This window comes from Simochromis diagramma, unplaced genomic scaffold (genome assembly GCF_900408965.1).
Source record: "Simochromis diagramma unplaced genomic scaffold, fSimDia1.1 OVJJ01000304.1, whole genome shotgun sequence".
In the NCBI taxonomy this organism is placed as follows: Eukaryota; Metazoa; Chordata; class Actinopteri; order Cichliformes; family Cichlidae; genus Simochromis; species Simochromis diagramma.
The window spans coordinates 20,195,106-20,218,939 of NW_024387030.1; the positions used below are offsets into that span (position 1 = coordinate 20,195,106).

At 39.2% G+C, this 23,834-nt stretch overlaps 1 protein-coding gene across 1 annotated transcript in view; it reads left to right on the plus strand.

The window, feature by feature from the left end:
* Positions 1-23,834, plus strand: part of LOC120740294 (neuronal PAS domain-containing protein 3) — a 381,289-nt gene that overhangs the window by 183,379 nt on the left and 174,076 nt on the right. Inside the window, 1 exon segment of the mRNA XM_040042549.1 lies at positions 21,590-21,672. Coding sequence (XP_039898483.1) covers positions 21,590-21,672 — 83 coding nt within the window.

Consider the following 23,834-nt stretch of genomic DNA (forward strand, 5'->3'; position numbering starts at 1 on the left):
TCGTGTTTGGAGGAAGAAGAATACTGAGTTGCATGCCAAGAACACCATACCTACTGTGAAGCATGGGGGTGGAAACATCATGCTATGGGGCTGTTTTTCTGCCAAGGGGACAGGACGACTGATCCGTGTTAAGGACAGAATGAATGGGGCCATGTATCGTGAGATTTTGAGCCAAAACCTCCTTCCATCAGTGAGAACTTTGAAGATGAAACGAGGCTGGGTCTTCCAACATGACAATGATCCAAAACACACCGCCCGGGCAACAAAGGAGTGGCTCCGTAAGAAGCATTTGAAAGTCCTGGAGTGGCCTAGCCAGTCTCCAGACCTCAACCCCATAGAAAATCTGTGGCGGGAGTTGAAAGTCCGTGTTGCTCGGCGACAGCCCCAAAACATCACTGCTCTCGAGAAGATCTGCATGGAGGAATGGGCCAAAATACCAGCTACTGTGTGTGCAAACCTGGTAAAGACCTATAGTAAACGTTTGACCTCTGTTATTGCCAACAAAGGTTATGTTACAAAGTATTGAGTTGTATTTTTGTTATTGACCAAATACTTATTTTCCACCCTGATTTACGAATAAATTCTTTACAAATCCTACCATGTGGATTCATGGATTTTTTTTTCACATTCTGTCTCTCACAGTTGAAGTGTACCTCTGGTGCAAATTACTGACCTCTGTCATCATTTTAAGTGGGGGAACTTGCACAATCGGTGGCTGACTAAATACTTTTTTGCCCCACTGTATGAAAGTAATGAGAAAGTGGCCACTTTCATGAGTAATCACATATAATTTTTTACTATTTCTTTTCCATATGGGAAAGTTATCTGAGGGAAATCTTCTGTTTCTGTATTTGTATTCTTGGTTGAAGAAAGTAATAGTTCTTTATATTTGTGTTTCTTGTCTGCGTTGTTGAAAGATCTGGATCTGCCTCATTCCTGGTATGACCTTTAGGTTTATAAAGGAGCTCTATGGCAAGATTAAAACAGGAGTTATCTGCAGTTGTTGCAGCTTTTGTATGTCTTCCTGAAACATGGCCTTCATTAATGACATTATGAAATACAGTGTTGTTAATGACACTCGCTGTTTAATCAAAACCACTCAGTGTCTCTTTAATGATGCTTCCTGGTGGGTAACCATCTGTTGCATTGGTGCAGACGCACAAACACACAGCGAATTGTGGTTCTAAAGTAATATTTGACTCGTTTTACGGCATTTCGCATGCCGTGCTTCATCGCAGGTAAACATAGAAGCATGATGTCATTCCCTCTATCTAAACTCTGGCAAGGTGAGTTTCCCAAAAGCTATAGTGCTGGGAGATGAATAATTTTGCTGCCCACTGACAAACTACAAAATATCAGCAAAAAAACTTGATAGACTGAAGTGAAATTTACTGATTGCATTTTTCTGAATGAACACTGTCCCCACGAAGTGTTAAAAATCCTTTAAAAAAAGCCAAAAATAAATATTTATTTTCTTTGAGTGACTTTGAAGAAGTGGTGAACATGTTATCATGGCAGTTTAATGAATCATTAATGGTCAGTTTAGGATGTTCCCTACTTCAGTATCAGTTGATCAATTCTTTTGTGTTATTCTGATATGAAGCAGTGACACAGATCAGATGCTGTTGTGCTAAAAATGGTTTTGTGTATTATTTACTTATTTAAGTTTTATCCCAGTGTGATGCAGGCAGCAGATATTGGCTCCATTTACAGCAAAACAGATACGCACTCTGTAACTTTACCTGTCCTAACAATGTCTTCTGCGTGTTCTTTGCCGAAACATATTTTGTGTCCTCAAATCTTTTCTATATATTTCTTTCCTATTTCCAAAGTCTTTTTCTCTCCATTTCCTTGATTTCACGGCAGCGCTATGGGTGTGTGTGTGTGCAGTCACGCTGTCAAGCTGCGGCGCTAATCGATTAACGCCAACATGTCTCAACCAGCATCACATTAGTCAACGTCACACACCGCCACCTGCAGAAAAGTGTGTGTGCGCGTGTATGTGTGTGTATGCTCAGTTTAGTTAAGCATGAGAGTCCACAGGTGATTACACTCTTTGCAGATATGAAGGTGCAAAGGGATGTGGAAGAAAGGGGAATGAATTGTAAAACAGAGTGTTACAGGGAGGAAAATCCAGAAAGTGAGAAAGAGGAAGGAAAGAAGTAGAGGCGGATGGCATGAGAAGGAAAACAGACATAACATAGATGAGTTGGAGGGAAAATAACACTGCTCTTAGAGCTACACACCAATATTAAATTTTATTAGTTACAGATCTTTTGTGCTGCAGTTGAATTTCCATGTTTTGAATGTATACTCACTAAAATTACAGTTATAAATCTATTGAATGAAAAAAACCAACTAAAAACTGGTTTTAAAATATGACGGCTATGTTGTTGTCCTAAATATTATTTTAGACACAACTAAAAGGGTCAATCTGAGCACATGTTGACATATCAAGCGGTGACGTTTACAGAAAGGCAAGCAGAAACCAGAAAACTCCCCTCAATCTTCCATCACCATTTAAGAAGATAAATTTGACAAGATTAAAAAATACTGTTTCATGATTTATTTATGATGATTTATCATTAATATTTTTACTATTTGCTGACGGTGACGAATGCTGGATGGATTTTTTAGAATGGTTCCTTTCCTAAAAGTAGCAATAAAACACTATATATACTACTTCACTATACATAAAACTGCATTACTAGCAAATTGTAACTGGACAGGTTTTATAATAATAATAATAATAATAATGGATTGGATTTATATAGCGCTTTTCAAGGCACCCAAAGCGCTTTACAATGCCACTATTCATTCACTCTCACATTCACACACTGGTGGAGGCAAGCTACAGTTGTAGCCACAGCTGCCCTGGGGCAGACTGACAGAAGCGAGGCTGCCATATCGCGCCATCGGCCCCTCTGGCCAACACCAGTATGTTGTGTTGGCCAGAGGGCTTGTATAATGGTTTTCTACTCTACCTGAGGACATTCACTCCTTCATACAGGAACTTCTTTTCTATGCGTTTTCCAAAAAATGCATCGGAGAGCAATTTGGGGCTAGTACCTTGTCGAAGGATACTTTGTGATGCACACTGGAGCGGCAAGTGACTGACCCACCAAATTTCTGTTAAGTAGATGACCTGCTCAACCTCCTGATCTACAGCCACCCCATGGGTGATGTCATGATGACCATGTCAATCTCGAGCAGACTTGCAGTGTTTTCAGTAACTTGGAAGATGAATATGATTAGAAAAACACAGTGTTTATTTTGTCACACAAAACCCCTCCTTGGTTACTGGTTCTCTGACAGCTTCCCACTGCTCATTAGAATACATTGCAGGTGCTTAGTGTTTTTTTTTTGTTTTACTTACTCTGATCATTCAGTTGCCAACAGTGCCGGTGCAACAAAGCCAATGTAGAAAAACAAGACCTCTCCAGGAAACTGGCAACAGATTGTAGAAAAGCTGGAATCAAAGGCGGCAGTGACTGAGTTCATCTGTGATGTTGTTTGGATCACAAGATGCTGCGCTTCAAGCAGCAACACCTTCTTCTTTGTGTTTCTCAGCCAAAAACACTGGGTGAGAGAGTGACGGTGAAAAAAGAGCACATTTGAATATTTGGGAGTGAGAGAGTAAGCGTAGTCCAAAATCAGTGATAATCTCCATAAAACCGTTTCTCTCTGCCCTACTCGTTATCGCCATCCGATCTACTTGACGGCATCATTTTGTCATCGTATCTCCCACTCTCTCCACCAGTCTTTCTCTCAGTACTCGTCTCTCCTCAATGTAGTGATAATATCCATCTTATTACTCTCTGTGCAAAACTGTTGAGGCTGGAGTGGGGAGGTTAAATGTCCACTCAGCGCTACAGTGAAGAGCATTCTGCTCAAGAGAGGAGTACTCTCAGCTGATAGAAACTCTCAGGAAATACCCTCCCACCCACCCACCCCGTTCAGCCTGTCCCAAAAGGACACTCTACACAGGTGGTAAAGGTCAAAGCGCATAAAACAGTGGATGAACCAAGCAGTTCTCTTTGCAGTCCACTTCTGTTCTTATTACTCCACTAAAACCTAAAGTGTAAAGTGCTGAAATTTTACCTGTTTTTAGAGTGCCTCTTACCTCTTTCGTTGAGTGGTCATACTGATACTGTGACGATTTTAATATGGTAGACCAGGGGTTATTTCTTGTACAGCAGAAAGAAAAGAAGATCCATTCTATAAAGGTTTTGTGGCGTCAACCAGAGAGTGGGTCTATGACGTTTTGAGGGTCAAGAACTGGATTTCCTAGTAAGTTTTCTACGTCTTTACAATGAACTCCAAGGCAACGTTCACACTGCAGGTCTTAATGCTCAATTTCGATTTTTTGATCAAATCCGATTTTTTTTGTCTGCTGTGTGACAGCAAACGTACTCTAGTGTGAACCCTCAAAGCGGCCCGCATGTGCAAAAAAAGACGTCACACACAACGCGCTCTGGTCAGACCCAGACCAGATTGTTTGACTGATGGCCCTTAATATAAAGACTTGTTTCGGACTTTACTTTTACCAATTTTGCTTTAAGTTATAAAGCTATTGTGTTATTCACATGTGGCCTAATAATGATCCTTATTGCTGTTTTAGAGGAGCGGTGCTTCAAAGGATAGTTGCAGATTTCTGTCAGAATCTGCAGATTATACAGTACAAATAAAATGTTCACGTTTCTCCAACGCTGTCTTCCCAACAGTTTCACTAACATCTACACGGGATGGCCAGGAAGCGTTAACGATGTCTTCTCCGGCGCTGATAATTGGCGTCTGTCTTGTGTCAGTGACGTAAAAGACGGGTTTCATGCGACATGACCATTCAAACAGCAGTCGCTTTCTAAAACATCGGATATGTATCGGATTCAGTACCACATACGAAAGTGACCCAGATCAGATTTGAAAATATCGGATTTGTGCTGTTCACACTGTCATACCATGATCGGATATGGGTCGCATAGGGTCACAAAAGTCAGATTTGATGCGCTTTCCCCTGCAGTGTGAACGTAGCCTTACTAATAATGCCCAATGAAATTATTAAAGACTCTACAGGAAACGAGTGATAAGAACAACAGCCTTAAAGATAAAGTTGGTCAAAGACGGGTCTTTAAGTAGATTTACTGTTGCACAGCAGGTGGCTTAAGTATTCCATAGACACAGTGCACCATATGCTACCAAACATGCTGGGACACTTTCTCCTCATAGAGAAATAGGTTGATGATTGATGATGACTTCACTTGTGAGCAAGAAACCACACCGATGATGTAAAAAAGAAAAATCAATGTCTTGATTTATTCTTATATTCTTTTATTAGTTCATTTGTTGGCTGACTCCTTTTGTCAGATTGTGGTTTCGACCTTCTCGGCGTTTCCTCTCCTGGGAATCAAGCCAACTCTAAAAATGACTCTCTGGCACTCATCTTTCTTCCTTTCCTACCCTCCAGCCTTTTCCCTTTCTCTTTGTCCACCATGTCTTCTTCACCTAGAACTATGTCTTTACCTCCTTCTGTCAATCTTCACTTTCTGTCAGTCCCTCTTTAATTCCCTTTGCCAATTTGTTCTTACATTCAACCATCCTCTGTTATGACCCAGTTTTACCCTGATGGACTACCATGCCTCCTCTTTTCATCTGCTCCTCTTATTTTCTCCTCCTTTCAAGGTAAACCATTTGCAAATTTGGTCTTCCTTTGCTCATCTTCTCCAGATCAGCCTCCTCTGAATCCCTTCTTTCCCCTATCTGCTACTATAAGCTGTTTGTGCTTTCTTTCCCCACATTACCTTCCATCTTTTTTTGTTATACATTCTCAGTCCTACTTTTACTCCTTCACCACTTGTCCTCCATCACTGCAGTTGAACAGTAAAAGCTGCTCTGGCACCGAATCCCCTCTGCTATAAAAGTTGTGACATTGAACCGTCTGGAACTATTTTAAGCTTCACTTTTTACTTCCTGGAACCGAATGAAATCATTGAACACCAGCAGCCAAAACCTCTGCCTCCTGCCAAAACTATGTTGTACATTTAATTCATCAGATGAAGACATCATGGTTTTGAAAAGAGCTATAAATAATATATATTTATGCAATCTACGGTAAATGTTCCCCTCTTATAACTAAAGTGAAAACTGAACTTGGAGAGTCAAATGTGTGGATTGATTTAATAGTTCATTTCAAACAACAAGGGCAGGGATATATTCTTATGTGATCTGTGATATCTGGAAACGCCTCACAGATGAAGGTAATCATTCTCTTAAATTGCTTTCTTAGTATTACAGCACTCACATATATGATGGTTGGTATAGAGACCCTTTCAGATTGTGTGTTGGATGTAAAGATTGTCTTTAGTGTCAGGTAAATACTGGGTTGTGGCTCACAGCCTCGTTTCAGTCTGTTGTTTTCTGTTCTTTTGCTGTTCTGGATGAACTCTCTCTCTCTCTCACACACACACACACACACACACACACACACGCACACGCACACACACACACAGCCTGTTTTTCACTTCCAATAAAATAGTTGAAGAGAGGGCATTTGTTTTCCTCTTTCTTTCTCTCCATCGCAAACACTGCAGGCTTGTATTGTGCTGCAGTTAATAAAGTGTGTGGGTGTGTGCGGATCAGACCTGCAGATAAGAACTGGACTCTGATAAGGACTGCAGTAACTCTCTCTGCCCTGCTCTGTCTTAAACACTCTCTCAGTGTTTTAAGACACCAGGTTGCTTAAGCTCTGACTCTCCCATCAGATCAGGCTAACGTGAGCACAATGGCAGATTAATTAAGAGCAAAAAACACCCAAACATCATTTTGAGTTAATTTTCACACTGCTACTAGTCTTTTTACTGCCTCCTCAAGTTGTTATTATGCAAAGTGGTCGACGCAACCAGAGGCATGTATTGCCATACAAGTTCAATAGTCTTTATTTGTGTTACTTGCCTTGACAAAAGCCTGAGATCTGCTTAAGATGAACTGAGAGCTGATACTACTTCGGTCAAGAGGGATGGGGATCCCTATTTGCAGTATTATTATACAGCAAAAAAGCAACATGGGTGAAAATTTGAGAAAAGAGGGATGTTGCAGAAATAAAGTGAACATTTATTCTACCACTCAGTGTACTCTAAGTCATGCCATTTATTTCTAATGTGACACCTGCACAAAAAACCTATTTAAAACATGATACATTTAAACCTGATACCACAGAAGACCAAGATGTGACAGAAGTGCAACGTTTAGATGTGCAGTACTCCATAATGCAGGGGTCTGCAACCTTTCACACCCAAAGAGCCATTTGGACACGGTTTCCACGCAAACGAAAACACTGGGAGCTGCAAAAATTTTTTGATATCTAAAATGAAGATAACACTGTATTTTTACCTTTATGCTTTGTGTGAACAACTAAGCTGTGTTGCTTATGAAATCCATGAAGTGCTACAGAGAAAATTACATTTTGTTTATGTAATTAACACATTTTGAACTCTTAAAGAAATATAACAAAAGGAAAGACACCCAGCTGAACTAAAATGATCCATGTAGCAAACAAAAACTGTTGTGAGCCGCCACCCTTATATCAGCATTGGGCTTTTGGAGCCTTGACCTGACTTTTAAAAAATAAAAGCACTATGCTGCTAAAACATTTAAAAATAGATATTTGCAAAATTCTGCCTGAATATGTATTTCACCTGATTAATATGTGTGGCGGGGCGTGGTCTGTAGGGGAAGGCGGACGCACCTGAGCGGCACCCGCAATCACACCTCGCCGCCTTTACGTCTGTGCTCTCTCTGCTGTTGTGTTGGTGTGTGTTGGCTGTGAGCTGAAAAGCTACAGCCGGCTGTATGTGTACAGCAACCGTGTGAAAAGTGCCGTGGTATGTTTACAATGGGACTTCTGCTCCTGAACCTCTGCGCACAGCGTCTGCAAATCGGGGCTGTACGAAGTCACTTTCATCTTTATGCAGGACTGTAAGCTGTCGTCTGTGAGGCGTGAGCGGTGTTTGTTTTTAACATAGTTCACGGTGGAGAACAGCTGCTGACATAATGTGGATCCAAAGATCCATAATTTGCCTACCTGGGGTTGAAAGTCTCGATAAATGCACGGCGTTTCGTACACCGGCTTCCGTGAGTGTGACGCTTATTTTGAGCGATGAAAAAATAATAAAATATAATTGTATTTTTATATTTCAATATCACAATAATCTTCCAATTTAGAACTACACGTTAAAAAGAACTAATATAAATAAAATACACTTCAACTAAATACTTCTAATTTATTTTCCCAAACCACGCGGAGCCGCAGTAGAAGGACTAAAGCCGCATGCGGCTCCGGAGCCGCAGGTTGCCGACCCCTGCCATAATGAGAGATATATAACAATCACAGAGTTTGATCAAATTAAAGTGATATTGATCATTTTACTGATTGAATATTCTGTGTGAAAAATGCAAAGGCTTCAAAACCCAACATTGCAATGTCCACCATGCTAATACTGAGGCCATAAACACCATGGACACAAAGTATGAGTTGGACCTTTGGGTGTTTTTGGGTCTTTGTAAATCTTTGTTATGTAATTGGGGGTCCGAGATTAAAGTCACAATTCTAACTAATCTCAGAATTCATAGTTCATAGATTGATGTAGCGTTGGTTTTAGTATTCATAAAACTAAAACTAGTCAGTGATGTAATAAAATATTACGATTATAATGCTTTTTGTAAGCGTGCTTTGTTACTGAAATTGTCTTAACTCTTCGCCTTAATCAGTTCTATTCTAAGCCTTAGCTCTGTTGCTATGCCACAGCTGCACAATAAGGACTTTCCAAATTATTTCTTGATGTGGAAACCTTTTTCTTCAAAATCGGTTCTGAGGGTTTAATATGAGACACTGTGACAACTCCACATTTAAAAGAAAATGATTTAGACCCTGACGGCGTATAATTAATTAACATCCACCTCCTCCTTCTCTGCCTCGGCCTCTCCATTCCTCTCTTTGACTCTCACTCTTTCTTCTTAATGTCTCTTCTTCTCCTTCCATCCATCTCTCCTCTAATCATCGGTGGCATTCAGCTGTTTTCTGTCCAGTATGTAATGTTCATCTGTGCAGCTTATGTCTCAATAGGGATCCAGAGATAGAAGGCAAAAAAAGAAAGATAGAAAGCCATAGAAATGAAGAGACAGAGAAAGCTGTGAGAATTCCCCTCTTTTGAGCTCCTCTTTTCTTACTTTGTCAATCCTTTACCTTGCATCACCCATATCTCTCTTGTCAGACAGTTTGTCAAAGATCATTAATTTTTACTGCGGAGGTAGTTTCCTCCATGGACCGAGAGGGAGCACATTCAAGATCAGGTTCTACAGTTCTCAGTAATCAGTGGTAAAACGAGGTGAAAAGATGACTGCATTCATTGCTAAGGGTTGCTATTTAAGGCGATTTGCTAGCAAATTTGCAATCGAATATAATATCAGAAAATGCATCAAGAGTCAGAGGGTTCACTCTGAAACACTTCTGACTCACTAAGAAATTTGTCCTGCTCTTGTTTACATTCATTGTTGAGAAGACCCTTTAGAGGAAGACGTTTTAGTTACACAACTGAACCTTCTTGTCTTGAGGAATGCATTAGAGCAATCAGAATGTTTCATCAGGGTTTATCTGCTTATTTCTGCTTTCTTTTATTTGTGTTATTTCAGTTATTACATTAGATGTGGTATACAGTACAGTGTCCTAGACAGGACAGGCAGGAGAAAAAAAGGGGCGTGAGGGACATAAGGATAGAGTACAGACAGAAATGCACAATGTCACCAACTACTGCACCTGTAAGAAAAAACAAACATACAACACGTGGAATGCAAAGATTTGAAATGCACAGGTACATAAATCAACAATCTTCTTGTTGGGTGAGAGAGAGTTTCAAGTATGAGTGTGTGTGTGTGTGTGTATGTGTGTGTCCGTGTCAGGAAGTGTACTTGAAAATGAGGCTGAGAAGTCACAATAACACCCCCCAGGAGCCAGAGGCAGACAGAGATGGATCCAAGAGAACCGGGCCGGCCATTGGCAGCCCCCAAGAGTACCAGAGACCTGAGGCCACACATCGCAGCAGGAGAAGGACGGAGGCCCCAGATGGGCAGCTCACCTTCTTCTCCTGCCAGGGGGTGGGGGTCAACGAGGACCAGAGGCGACAGGCAGCCAACCCCGCTAGAGCCCACCCAGCCCAGTGCGAGCCGCAATCAGGGTTCCAGGGCTCAGGACTCATTCTCTGTCATGTCATGTTCTCTTTAGTGTTGACATGAGGGCAACACTTTTAGCTTTGAGATAAATATATCTCATATTTCTCCAAAGAAACGGTAGATGTGGAACAAAACATTTCAGTAAGTTTATTTAGTCAGCGTCTTTCAAGATAAAAATCACAAAGTAGTTAGCTTGGTTAACGGGAAAAATAAATCTTTGTGGTTTTAAATTCATCCAAAATAGGAAGATTTCCGTGCTTAATCCTAACCAAACTGCAAGTGAAATTAAGCTGTAAGTAAAAGCAACTTTAACAAATGCTAAGTCCAACAAAAGGGTCTTTCTGTACTTCCAACCATCCAAAATCAACATCCTCAATTTTCATGAAATTAGCCAAAGCAAAGCAATGAATAAATAGAACTATAACCTCCTGGCTTTTCATTTAGCATCAATGCCAGAATATTTTTTTTAATGAACTGTTAAATACATGCAGAAAGACACTATATTCATGTAGATATAGTGAAATACCAACACACACACACATACACAGAGCGAGAGAGATAGACTGAGCCCTTTGGTGAAGTTATTATGTGTGGTGACAGTGTGACAGAGAATAATGGAGACATGTGGCCTCGTTCACCTCCGAGTCTGTTAAATTAATGACTAACAGCTTCACTCTAAACTCCTGCAGCTCACTCTGTCTCATGTTACAGTCCAGACAAATTAACAGCAGATTAACACCAAGGAGAACAGCAGTGTGTCTGCTCACTTCATTTGCTTTACCAGCCAGAGTCTAAAATACCCCGACATGCCAAATGAAGTTTCTAACAGACAATAATGCTTCATTATTTAGTATCTTAAATGTGGCAAGTTTTCTTGAAAAGTAAGTAGCGCTTTTACAATTTTAAATTTGAAACTTGTTAAAGTAGTTCTGTCAGAAGAAGAAAAGTCGATGTTCGTGCCTCGAAGCGCCCGTGATGTGAGAACAGGATGTGCAGTTGGTGGGGTAAACTCAGAAATTCAAGCGACAGAAAGTCATCGTGACCTTTCTTTTTTGCATGAAGACTTCACTGCAAGCTTATAATATTTATGTGTATGTAGGTGAAATTCACAAAATCACAAAACTGATATGAGAATCGACCACCATACCTGCTTATACCATAGCGCAGTAAATGGCTTAAACTATGTCACTAATACCCAGGATTACTGTTTCCTCCATCAATAAAATGTTTTTAAGCTTTAACAGTTCAGTTACTTCTTTTCCTTTCAAGAGCTCCTTACTCTGACTTGTTATTGAAGTTGTAAAACTGATAAACCTTTTCTGTGACACTTCAAATCTCACTTCAAAGTGGAAAAAATGACTCTCTGAATTACAATCTGTTATACAAGCTACAGAGATTCTTTCCCAGGGATTAGTGTAGAGTAATGGCACACAAGGTTTTTGCATACCAACTAATCTTCCTCTGCAACAAATGTTATCATGTTATGAAGAAAAGTACAATCATAGACAGAAAATAAAGCATATAAAAGCAATCTCCTAACCTTACAGTGCTTTGTAGTGGACTGTTGGCTGTTAATGGATATCCCAGGCTTTGGTTGCATAGGTAAACCTGTAATGCATTTTCTAACCCATCCCACATCACTCCATTTTGCCTTCACTCCCTCTGTTAGTTGCTTCAGCAGCTTGGCTCAGAGCTGAGATGAGTTTAACCCATTACTTTCATACAGAACAGAGTTTTACAGATAATTTACGCTGATTCTCAAAGAGCTCCAATTGCCCGGATGAGAAAAATTACTTTTACATCAACATATCACTTAATATTTTCTCTGTTTTACTTATATATAGAAGAACTAGTTTAATTCATACACACAGATTTTTTTGACACAATAGTACGTGTTTCACGAGGTGGGTTTTTGATTTTGATGATGACTAAACAGGAAATGACGAAAGCTTGAAGAAAAGCAGTGAACAAGCATGTGGTGGTGCTCGCCGCTGGCAGGTCGACTTGTGTTAATCCTGACTGCTGCTGGTCCACATACACTCCCGCTGCGGCCGTCTACCACCTTGTTCCCTTCACGCACAGTAGGCTGCCACTTAATTAATGTGTGTGTGTGTGTGTGTCTGTTCATGCCCCTTTCCCACGTATTATGGCATTCAACCATTCCCAGTGAGGGTATTCAGGGGCTTGTTCAGTTCGCCACTGGGGCATCAAGGCCCCTACCTAATTACACTCTGTGTGTGTGTGTGTCTAGGTTGTGTGTGTGCCCAAGAACATATCTGGTTTCTAGGATTGTGTGTGTGCATGCGCCTATGGTACAGTAGGCTGGTTCCTAATTACTGTCTGCTCCTTGTATTCCCTCAGTGCCAATACCTTCCTGCCTCACTGAGCCCCCGCTCCGTGTGTGCGTGTGTGTGTGTGTGTGTGTGTGTGTGTGTGTGTAAGAGAGACACAAGGCGATCATGTACAAATTCAGACACAAGAGAAACCTCAAATCTCACGAGGTTATAGACTGACAGCAAACACACTAGATTGACGCACAAACACACACACACAAATTATTCTCGTACACATGAAGCAATAATTCTGAGTGAAATGTAGCTTATATATAGCAAATGAGAGGCTTATTTATTCAAGTAAATAATGAAAGAAAAAACGAGCTTGGTACTACATTGTACATACACATGTAATAAGATTATTTAAAGTCAGCATTTTGGGCACAAATACGTTTTGACTGCACTCTGAAGGCTCTCAAGAGTGTGAACATGTCATCTGTGTTTTATTGTCATAAACACGTATAAAATCTTTGACTGCTGTTAGGTGTAATGCATTACATGCATGTAAATAATCAGAATGCCTTTTTGTCTAATCTACAAGTGATTCCTTCTTGAAACTTTGGTTGAGTATAAGACTCAATGTCAGCTGCGTCTTTGCATATTGAAGAGAAATCATTCAAACCTGGGATGCTTTTCACCCTAAACTTTAATAACTCAACATAGGTTTTGGCTGCTCTATAATCCTGCAGATATATGAATTTACTGCTGCTCTGTGAATAGAGCTTCTCCCTTTTGTATATGGGGGAAAGACGCTGCCATACTCAACTCCATAGAGAGGGACAAACATTTACTGCTAGTAATTTACTTACAATAAACAGTGGATTTAGGATTAAATCATTAGCCCAAAGAAGGCAGCGTGTGCCAAAATTTTGATTTATAATAGCAAAAATTTAAAAAAACATTTGAATTATTGGTCTCAGTCTCCTAACTTTAAATGCAGATACACATAAAGATGACAGTTTTGACTTGCTCAGTTAAGTCAGTATATGTCATGATTAGGTTTTTTTTTTCTAATTTGCATATTTTATTTTTACTATAAGTGCTCTCACTCTAACAAATATCCCATTAACAGTTGAATTCCTGCTTTGGAAAGAAAAAATATTCAGTACACAAAAATGGCCGCTGTGACTGTTATACTGTATGTGATTGCTACTTAGGCAATAATGTGCAACCAGCATTTTATTGCTAGTAAGTTTATGTGGAGCTACTTTAATCAGGGTCATGATTGATGAATATTGTCATTATGGATTAATGTTCTGATTCATTTCTTGATTAATGCATTTAATCGATTTCAGAATCCATTTTTACAAATGTGATTTTTTTTTAAACAGCAGCAGCTCAGAATCTATGAGTTATTGGAAACAAATAGCTCTATTACAAATGATACAGTTACTAAGCAATTTAAGCACTTTAGCCTCATTTACACAACCACACATTCATAGGTGTTTTGTTTTTATTAATCTAAGCACACTCACACTCACATAAATGCGTCCGGGGCAATACTTTGACTTGCAGACTGAAGGAGACTGAACCACTGACATGCAGAGGTAGTGGGTCACCTACCTTTGGTAAATGTGACTGCTACTAATGCAGTAACATACAACCACCAACTACCTCTTGAGTGACAGCCTCCTCAGATGCTGTCGTTGCAATTTGTTGCTCCATTGCATTTTGCGTTTGTGAAAACTTGGCACAAGAGGGCCGGTCCCTTTCGCTTACTTACTTTAGAGGGGAACATCCAGTTGCTGCAGCAGTTTTATTGAGAGCAACACTTGTTTCTGTTCCTCCTTGTTATAGACATTAAACTCATGCATTATTTGCTATTGAAACAATGATATATTCCATGAAAACAATGGTCAGATTTGGTAGTAGAAAAAATAGTGGTAATGGATGTTTTTGCAATTTCTCAAATAATTTGAATTCATTTTTTTCAGCTCTTCTGCACACAAGATATGAGGGTTCAAAAGATGATGAAAAAATTAAAAAGCACAAATTTTGCCCGGTTTTATGTACTTCAATCTCAATTTTCATACTATGAATACAAAGCTTAAATAGCTTCTTTAATATTTTTACTGTAATAAAAAAATAAGTGGAATCTGAGGGAACAATTTTTTCAGTATATCCCAGATTTTCTGTTCATTTCCTGTCATTGCATTTCCCAGTTGTTCCCTTTACTACCACTTACATTTTCTATCCATCCATTGAGCTGTCCTCCTCTTTGACTCCATTTTTCTTCCTCCTTGTTGTCACTCTGTTGCTTTACCCCCTCACACTCTCTGGCTCTCTCTGTGTCCTCCCTTGTCCTTGATTCCAACACACACCAGCTGGCACTCGGCCAAGTGGAGAGACAGCAAAGATGATGGTACGCACACATTCAGACGCATGCAGGAGGCCGTGTGTGTGTGTGTTTGTGTGTGTGCAGTCTGGAAGTCTGGAAGAACCATCAGTTTAACTCCAGAGAGAGAGAGAGAAAGAAAATGAACTTAAGAACAGAAAATCAAGAAAAAGTCATAACTTAAGTGATACTCTGTGTGTGGGTGTGTTTGTGTGTCATTGTGTTGTACATAGTTAGGCTATAGGAGAGAGATGATGCTTTAGTCTCTCTGCCATGTGCTTTCACAGATTGGACACACAAATGCCAAAGAGGGAAGAACAATGACCCATTCATTAAATATTTCAAATAAATGAGTAAACCATCGATAATAATGCAAATGACAAGCGATTATTTAAAAAAAAAACTTTTTGAACAAACACGGTTATCTTACTGCATCTCTGCCAGAATCACACTGATAATCTGTAACACTATTAGCACCACAAACAATGAAAACTAAATTGCAAAAAACTGACAAATTGTGGATTTTAAGTAATCTAAATTTAAAATTTATGATGCCTTTTATCTGAATCAGAACTCACAAACAATGACAATGGTAACCAACTGGACATAATCTGGTTATAATCTTGCAAGGCTGTCAAGTGTCATTGTGTCATTTAGCACTTAAGTGTCCTTCCTGCAGCAAGTACGTCGCTATTTATGGAGAAATTTCTCAATTGCTGTTCTGGCTGGACTAGATCTAAGTACTGAATGTGAATTTCTGTGTGTCTAGATGGTAACAGATTTGCAACAGGCGGCAACAAATGAGGAAAGTTTGTGGATTCATCACAGCTAATTATTATTATCACAAAAAGATTGTGTGTAATTGCCAATTTGACCCCAATCAGTTGCAGACTTGGAGCAAACTGACTCCATCTCTGTTGCCTTCTTGACACTCCAAAGTTGCTTTGAAGATGGCAACTGACTACCAGTGTTCGCAGACCCCATTTTCAAAGCTACCATTTCAAAGGCAACATGATCACAAGTTCATTCCACATGGTTGTAATAATTTTGGCTGCATTGCAGTATCCAACCACCGTTTTCAGTAGTGTGACTGAAACATTAACAAATGCTAAGGAGGTTGAAGGCTAGGTCACACCCCACACTCTTTCCTGTGTTCTTGAGCCAGTCCCAAGCAGGCTTTAGTGGTGTGGTGAGGTGTTTATCATACTGGATGAAACAACTGTTGTCGGGGAGTGCTGTTCCCAAATATTAAGTGGTGCTTTATCCTGGGGTTTCCCAGCAACATGTTTCAATGTGATAAGAAAGTCAAAGTTATTCACTTAGCTCATCAGCATCAAGTGGGGACAATTACATCATCCATACATTTCATCTAACTCTAGCTCTGATTTTCTGAAAACTGATGAGACACATAGAAATAATAGAAAATTAATGAGCAATTCTGTATTCATTTGCTGATGGTACAGATTCTGAAATGGAATGATAATCAGCTTTAAAACTGGCCTAAATTTTGGCAAAACCCCCCCCCCCCAAATTTAACCATGTAGCATTTAAGTGACTATGTCCATCCATCCATCCATTATCTTCCACTTATCCCTATTATGGTCACGGGGGTGCTGGAGCTTATCTCAGCTACCATAGGGCAAGAGGCAGGGACACAAAGAGACAAACAATCATTCACACTCACATTCACACCTATAGATAATTTAAAATCACCAATTAACATTAACCCCACTAACCACTAACTAATAAAACAAAAAATACACGTAGTGATTGGCTAGGTTTAGTTAGCCCTTAGAGGGTTAATCAATGAAGCCATGTATGAGTGCATCTTCCCTGCTTTTACTTTCATGCCTCCTTTTCTCTGACTTCAGGCGGTTACATTGTAAAACATCTCTGTGCTGAACAGTAAAAGTCTTACTGAAGGAGTTTAAGCAGAGAAATGATGCAGGTTTAGTGGAGCGGCTCTGTCAGAGTTAATCGGCCCAAACATCTCATTTCAGAGGGAAAGAGCCTGCTTTAGGCTGACTGGCTCTCATTTATGTGACGAGCTGTAAACTTTGTTGTGTGTAACAGAAAGAAGTGTCTCTCAGTCTAGTGCTTTCTGCAGTCTGTCATGTAATATCAGAGCAAGAACAGATACTTTTACTGTCTCGGGATATGAATAAACTAAAGAAAATAAAACATAGGACATAATTTAATGTAAAATCTTTTTATTGTGTTATACTGTTTTTTGTGCTTTTACTGCAACAAACACACACAATTAATCTGTAATTAAAACCTAATAATTATTTTACAAACCTGATGCTGAACAGCTTGAGAATATTTTTGTTTTCCCACATGCAGTTACTCGGTTATGGCAGGCCATGGTCAGTGTCTTTGTAAGGAAGAAGATTGTAAACCTAAACATAAAAATCCCTTCTATGCAGCTTTTTTGGGCTTTGTAAAATCTTCCAGCAGGCTTGATTGGAACCCCATGTTTTATAAAGTTTTATAAGAGAACAGTCACTATATTGTTACAAGTCTCACATCACTGCGAAATATGTTTTTTCAAAGATTTTTCTTTCTTCAATTAAACCTCCATTACTCTATCATCTGCCGAGTTGTCCAATGAATGCAATGTTTACCTTCATGCTGGTGCGTTACATTGTTCCTGCGTAGGGCTTCCACAGGGTGCCTTTTCTAACTTTACATCCTCTCCTGCAGCCTTTCTTTCTCTTAATACAGATCCCTCATTTCCTTTTCCTTACTTCCTTTCTGTTATCCTGTAGATGTTTCTTTCCCAGAGTAATGCTTCACTCCTGCCTCCTCTCCCTCCTTTCCTTCAGTCCTCACACCTTCCTCCTCTCTCTCACTTTATCCCTGGGGTCTTTTGTTAGGTCGTGATAAATTGCCTCTGACATTTTGTCAAAATGGGTGCCCTCTCTCTCTCTCTCTCTCTCTCTCTCTCTCTCTCCCTTTCGCACATCCTCTCTCGCTCCTGCACTCTGTCTCTCTCTCTAATGTTCTTACACCTACCACTAATTGAATTGGCTGTTTGCGTAACAGTACAGATTCCCGCTCTTCACTCTCTGTCACACACATACAAATTCCTTTGCTTCTCTAACACTCACCTACACAGTCACTCCCTTTCTTCTTCGCTCAGCCCTCTGCAGGGTTTGGCCAGCAGTCTGGAGGTTGTCGTTTATTCCTTTAATCCAACCTTCCAGCAGCGAGAAGGACTGGGCAGAGGCTCTAAGCCTACACACACACACACACACACACACACACACGCACACACACACACCTACACAAACACACACACACACAAACACACAGAGCAGAGGAATCCCTGGTTTGTTGCCAATTTCATATTAAACAAGAAAATAAATTAACAACAGCTGTAATGTTTGACTTTCAGAGCAAAGTTAAATTGACTTTCCAATGAGATGGTCGGACAATCTCTCTCTCTCACACACACATACACACACACATACACACACACAACACACACACAACAGACACACACACACACACTCTAGTATAACTTTTGTACATACAGTTTGATTGTCTTTTTTCCAGTTTGGTCTTATTTACAGTTTTTTCTGACCTTTCTTTTTATTTACCCCCCCATGCTCATCCCTTTTTGTCCTTTTTTCTCTTTTACTCCATCGTCCTTGCCTCAGTGTCACATCATTCTTTGTCTGTATTTTTTTAACTCACACACAACATCTTCCTAGTAACTAGTGTTCCTTGATTTTTACCTCACACTTAATAATAATAACACTTCATAATAAGACCTGCGAATAAGGGTACCTGTAATTACAATTTGCAGGTAAAAAGTCAGGTTTTTGCAGGAAACACAATAATAATAATAACTTTATTTATATAGCACCTTTATTGAAAGATAGTAACAGTAAAAATTAAGATTCATCTGATCAGCAAAATTTTCCCTATTACAATCTATTCAACATGTAGGCATGCTCCTTTTGCTTATAGTCATTTCTTCTTCACATGAATATATATTATATATAAAATAAAGTATATACTTATACACAAAGATCAGACTGAGCTCCTTGATCCCATCTACTCTCTCCTTGTGTTCCTTTTGCCTTTTTACTCTGTAACCCTTTCATTCACAAGCACATTTTGTTATGTCATTAATTAAAGCTAATTCTGTCGCTTCAACCCCACCCCCTTCCAAAAAAGCACACGGGAGGCTTGCATATGAGCGTTTTTATTGGTGTGTGTTTAAATTTGCTGTAATGAGGTCTGCAGGGAGATGAGGACGGAGAGTTTTAGAGAGAAGAACATTACCTCAGGGCACAAAAATCTCTCTTTTAGTGGGCTTTAATGCCCCTCTGTGTGCCTGTCTCGCTCTCTGTCACTGTCTCACTCTGCTTTTTCTCCTGTGCTGTCCATTTCCATTTTCCAGCTGTCTCAAGGCTTAGACATTAACTGGTAGCACTTTTTTTTTTTACAAAAACATTCAATTTGCTTTGCATTCAAACTCATTTTGAAGTCAAAAGGACTTTTAATAGTTTTATTAAGTTCTTTAAAAGAAAAAAAGCAGATTCATAAATAAAATTCATATTGGCTGCTTGAATACTTTAGATGCTTTTGGGAACCATCTTGTTCAAGGCTTTTTTTAAGTTACCGTCTGTTGTTGAATTGATCTTTTTCTGGCCTATATTAATGATTGAGCTTTACATTATGCACTTAGCGACAGCACTGAGGTCTCTCTCCCACCGTCAGTCTTTTCTCTTTCTCTTTGTCTTCTATCTAGAAAGAGAAAGCGAGAGAGAGACAGTTTAACCTCGGGCCAAATTTTACACTGACCATCTCACTTTTTCTCTCCTTTCCTCCCTCTATCTCTCGAGCTGTTGTGCTTTCTGACTTTGTCTGTAGAGAGAGTTTTGCCCTCAGGGTGAAATTTTAGAAAGCTATAAACTGTTTCACTCTCTCTCTCAACTCCTGTCTGTCTTTTCTGCCTTTCCCTAGCTCTCTCACTCACTAGAGATAAACAATGATGGACAGGAAGATGAGAATTAAAAATAAAAAGAGGAAAAAGGGGAAAAAATGGCAAAGGAAGAAAAAAAAGCAAGGGAAAGAGGAAAAGATTCCCTCCTCGATATTCCTGTCACTCACTGAGGAGCTGTTGTGACATTATCCGTTAAAAAGTTATTTACGGTGCATGAATTTGGTATAAATGATGTATTTAGCCCCTTTAGCTATGTGCACAGTTATAGGGGGCTGTAAGTACACAAATTATAGCCGCCTTCTCACACTGTTTTGATATCTGTGGGGTTTTAATATAATGGATGTTACATATGAGAACATCAGAATCCAGCTTTGAATTCACGATGCAGATGGATGGTCACATGAATATTTGTGGAAATAATGGCTTGAAGGATAAAAACAGAAAGAGAGCTTAAGAGATAAGATGAGAGATAAGAGATTACAGACAGCCCTTGAGGTCATTATTTGTTTTCATGTCCTGCCATAAGGTGTTTTAGTGTTGCCAGCTTGTGTTTCTTAGCAGCTTCGCAAAGGGGCTGGTGACTGCGGCGTTGGTTTGGAGTTTTTTTGTTGATTTTCTATGCAACTTATTAAATGGTAACCTGATGTCACAACAGTCTGCAATATAGTCACGACCTACTGATTCGTGTTTCTGTACACAAAACTTTTTGCGCATTCCTCAACATAAATTTCAATCTCATGTGTCCTGATTAAAAGGCAAGTGAAAGTCAGCATTTGATGGTTGAATGTTTGGTTGAAGATTCAGTCGACAGATCAAAAAAATACCATAAATATAATGCCTTTCACGTATTTTAAAACTTTTTTCCTGGTTACTATGGTGACAACTTCCATCTTTTTCTACACTCCTGATACAAAATATATATCCTCAATGCATTACTGAGATGCATTACTCGCAAAAAAAGAAAATAAAAAAATAATAGGACATGGGAAGAGTAGTCACTGACTTGTGTTTTTTAAAAAAAAGGTAATAATAACTTTGAGGGGAAGCATTTGCGAAAAGCATTTGTGAATGATCGGTGGTGATTAAAACATCAACTTGGAAGCTTTTCATGATACAGAGGTTAAAGTTCTGGCTACTTTCAAACCCCATCTACTCCTATGGTCACATAAACTGTGAGAAAATGCAACATGAACTTTCTTTGTACCTTAGATAAAGATTGAGGTCTAATGTCAACCTTGTTTATTCAATGTAGACGATTGAATAAATAACCTTCTAATTTTGAAGTTACAGATTTTATGAAACAATTTTTTTTTCACGTAGAGATACTTGAACTTTGCTTGCATGAGAGTGTATTTAATTATAATATATAATGATGTTGCATTACAAATACGTTTTCCTTAGATGCTGTTGCTTTGCCAAATGATGTCACTGAATGAAACCTGTTAGCATTATTAGTAGCTCATATGACCTAAAGGATGGGGCTGATTTAGCGAGTGCAACTGACAATGCTAACCTGTGGCACTAATTGGGACTGTTCAGAGCTGAACTCACTGGTTCCTCTTGTCTTGTGCCATGTGTGTTTTTGTCATGCTAGGCTGTATAAACGTGAGTGTTTGTGTGTTTGTGAACACGTATTCGTGTGTGAGTGCAGCTTTGCTCGTATCAATGTGTCTGAGTCTCACCAGTCTTCTTCTGTCCTGTCCTGTGCTTTCTCTCTCCTTGTGTGCGTGTGTGTGTCTTTAGCTATCGGTACCCAGCGGAGGAGAAGTCCCAGCGCCGTTGCCTCTGAGATCTTCGAACCTCACCTAGGAAGCCACATTTTACAGGTAGGAACTATTCACAGCGGATAAAAACTTATCTGAACTCATCTTTGGAAAAAAGCTTGGAAATGCATGTGGATACAGCAGGCCTATTTTTCTTCTAGTTCCACGGTATCATGCTGGACACACATGGACACACTCTTGGTCCAGTAAATTTTTCAGTGGCTTTGGTTTCTGATGAATAATTTCCAGTTATTGTTGCTTGGTTGCATCAGGCATCAAGATGCAGAATGTGTACACTCTACACACTATAAGCACACACACACACACACAAACCTGCTCAATATTATGGGTAAACAGTGCTCTTTACAATTTTACATTAACTTGATTAACTTTTCTTTGTGAAACTTTCAGCAGCCATGTGATATTTTGCTCTTAGGCTGCTGTTTTGATGGTTTTAAAGTGAAATATCTTAGAAAATGAACTGATCCAGAAGTATAGAGATTCACAGTTCCACCAACCCTCTCGTGCTTGGACCATTATCTGGATAGAAGCATCAACCTGAAACATTGTCGTTGATGTTTTAAGGATTAAAATTTCAAAGTCCTGACATATGCAATGTTACTTTAGTTAGCAGACTAAGGGTCACATTTAATAAGTGGAGCAAATTAGCATGTGGATGCAGTCACAAACAAATGCTAAAAAAGTGTAACGTTTTGGGGGTATTTACTCTTACTCTAGGAAAAGTAGCACAAATTCACCAATAAGCAGTTCTGCTAATAATTAGTATTTTACTTATAATTGACAGATATGGGTTTCCAATAGATACAGCTTAGCAATAAAGACTAAGTAGAAAAAACATATCAGGTCTTGATTTTCAATTTCTTATTTTCTTACTGTGACTCATGCTAACAGTAGTTTTTAAAGTCTTGGGCCAATGCAAGTACTGTAGTAAGTAAGTATAGCCTAATGCAAATGTGTGACAATACTAGCAATTTCTGTTTCCTTTACCAAGTTTTTCTTTCATGTAGTATTTCTGTTTTCTAGTCAGCATTACATCCTGAAGAGCTCCTAGTGAGCCCTTTAATGAATTACAATTAATGCTCTATATTCTTTTATTTCCAATTCCCAAGCCCTTATAATATTATAGTCTGACATCCAAATCCTATAAAATGCTTTTTTTTCCTCAGAAAGAGGATTTTACACCAGTTGTTATCTGAATTATTTCTTATGATTTGCCTTTGAGCTTTTCTGAAGCTATATTATTCTCAATAATGTACCTCTACATTATTAGCACAGTGATTCCTCATAATTCACCCTCAGATTTTTCAACACAGCCAACTTCCTCAACATCCAGCTGCTGCTGCGGCTAAGCTGAATTCTTAAATGGAATTATGAAAGTATGATAATGACTGGGTTATCGCTGTTCGCTCCCTCGGGTTTGTGTGTGTGCAAAAATGTGTGTGTGTCTTGTAGTTTTAATCCCTAGCATGCTCCACTCCATATCTGTTTAACATACAGCCCAAAGGCTGAGCTTTTAACATCACAACCAGGCTGACGCGATACCACAGCTGATAGGCGCTGGTAATCTGTGTGTGGGTGTGTGCGTGTGTTATTAGATATGCAGTATTTGTAAGTGCGTGCACATTTCTGAGATGATTTTTTAAACCTTCAAGAATGTTCTTTTTTTGTTGCTAGTGCATTTTCAAACATTCAATCTAAGTGTGTGTGTGTGTGTGTGTGTGTGTGTGTGTGTGTGTGTGTGTGTGTGTGTGTGTGTGTGTGTGTGTGTATCTGCTTCAGTTACACCTGATTATTATTATAATCTGGCTGACACCAGTAAGCCTTCGCTATGGAAAAATCCACACTTTTCTAATCTCCTTGTACTTTTTTATCCCTTTATCATATTCAAGGATCCTGACAGAAAAGTCTCTAGCAGATATAAAAAGTTAATTGCCAACTGTAACACCCTCTCGTTAAAAATAAAGCAAAACAGCAACAAAAACAAAGTGACACTGACCATCTATAACAATAAAGCAGGAAATGCTTTGTTTTAATTGGGTAATTCTGGAGAATAAAAATAGATACATTATATACATAACTGCCCTTAATTATCAAGTTGAGAAGCTGGACTTCCGGCATGCTTTGACTTGCAAAGTGCCAATAAAGTAAATATGCTCATCAGCTACATTGACTTTTGATAGGCCATCAGTCATCTGGTAAGTGGA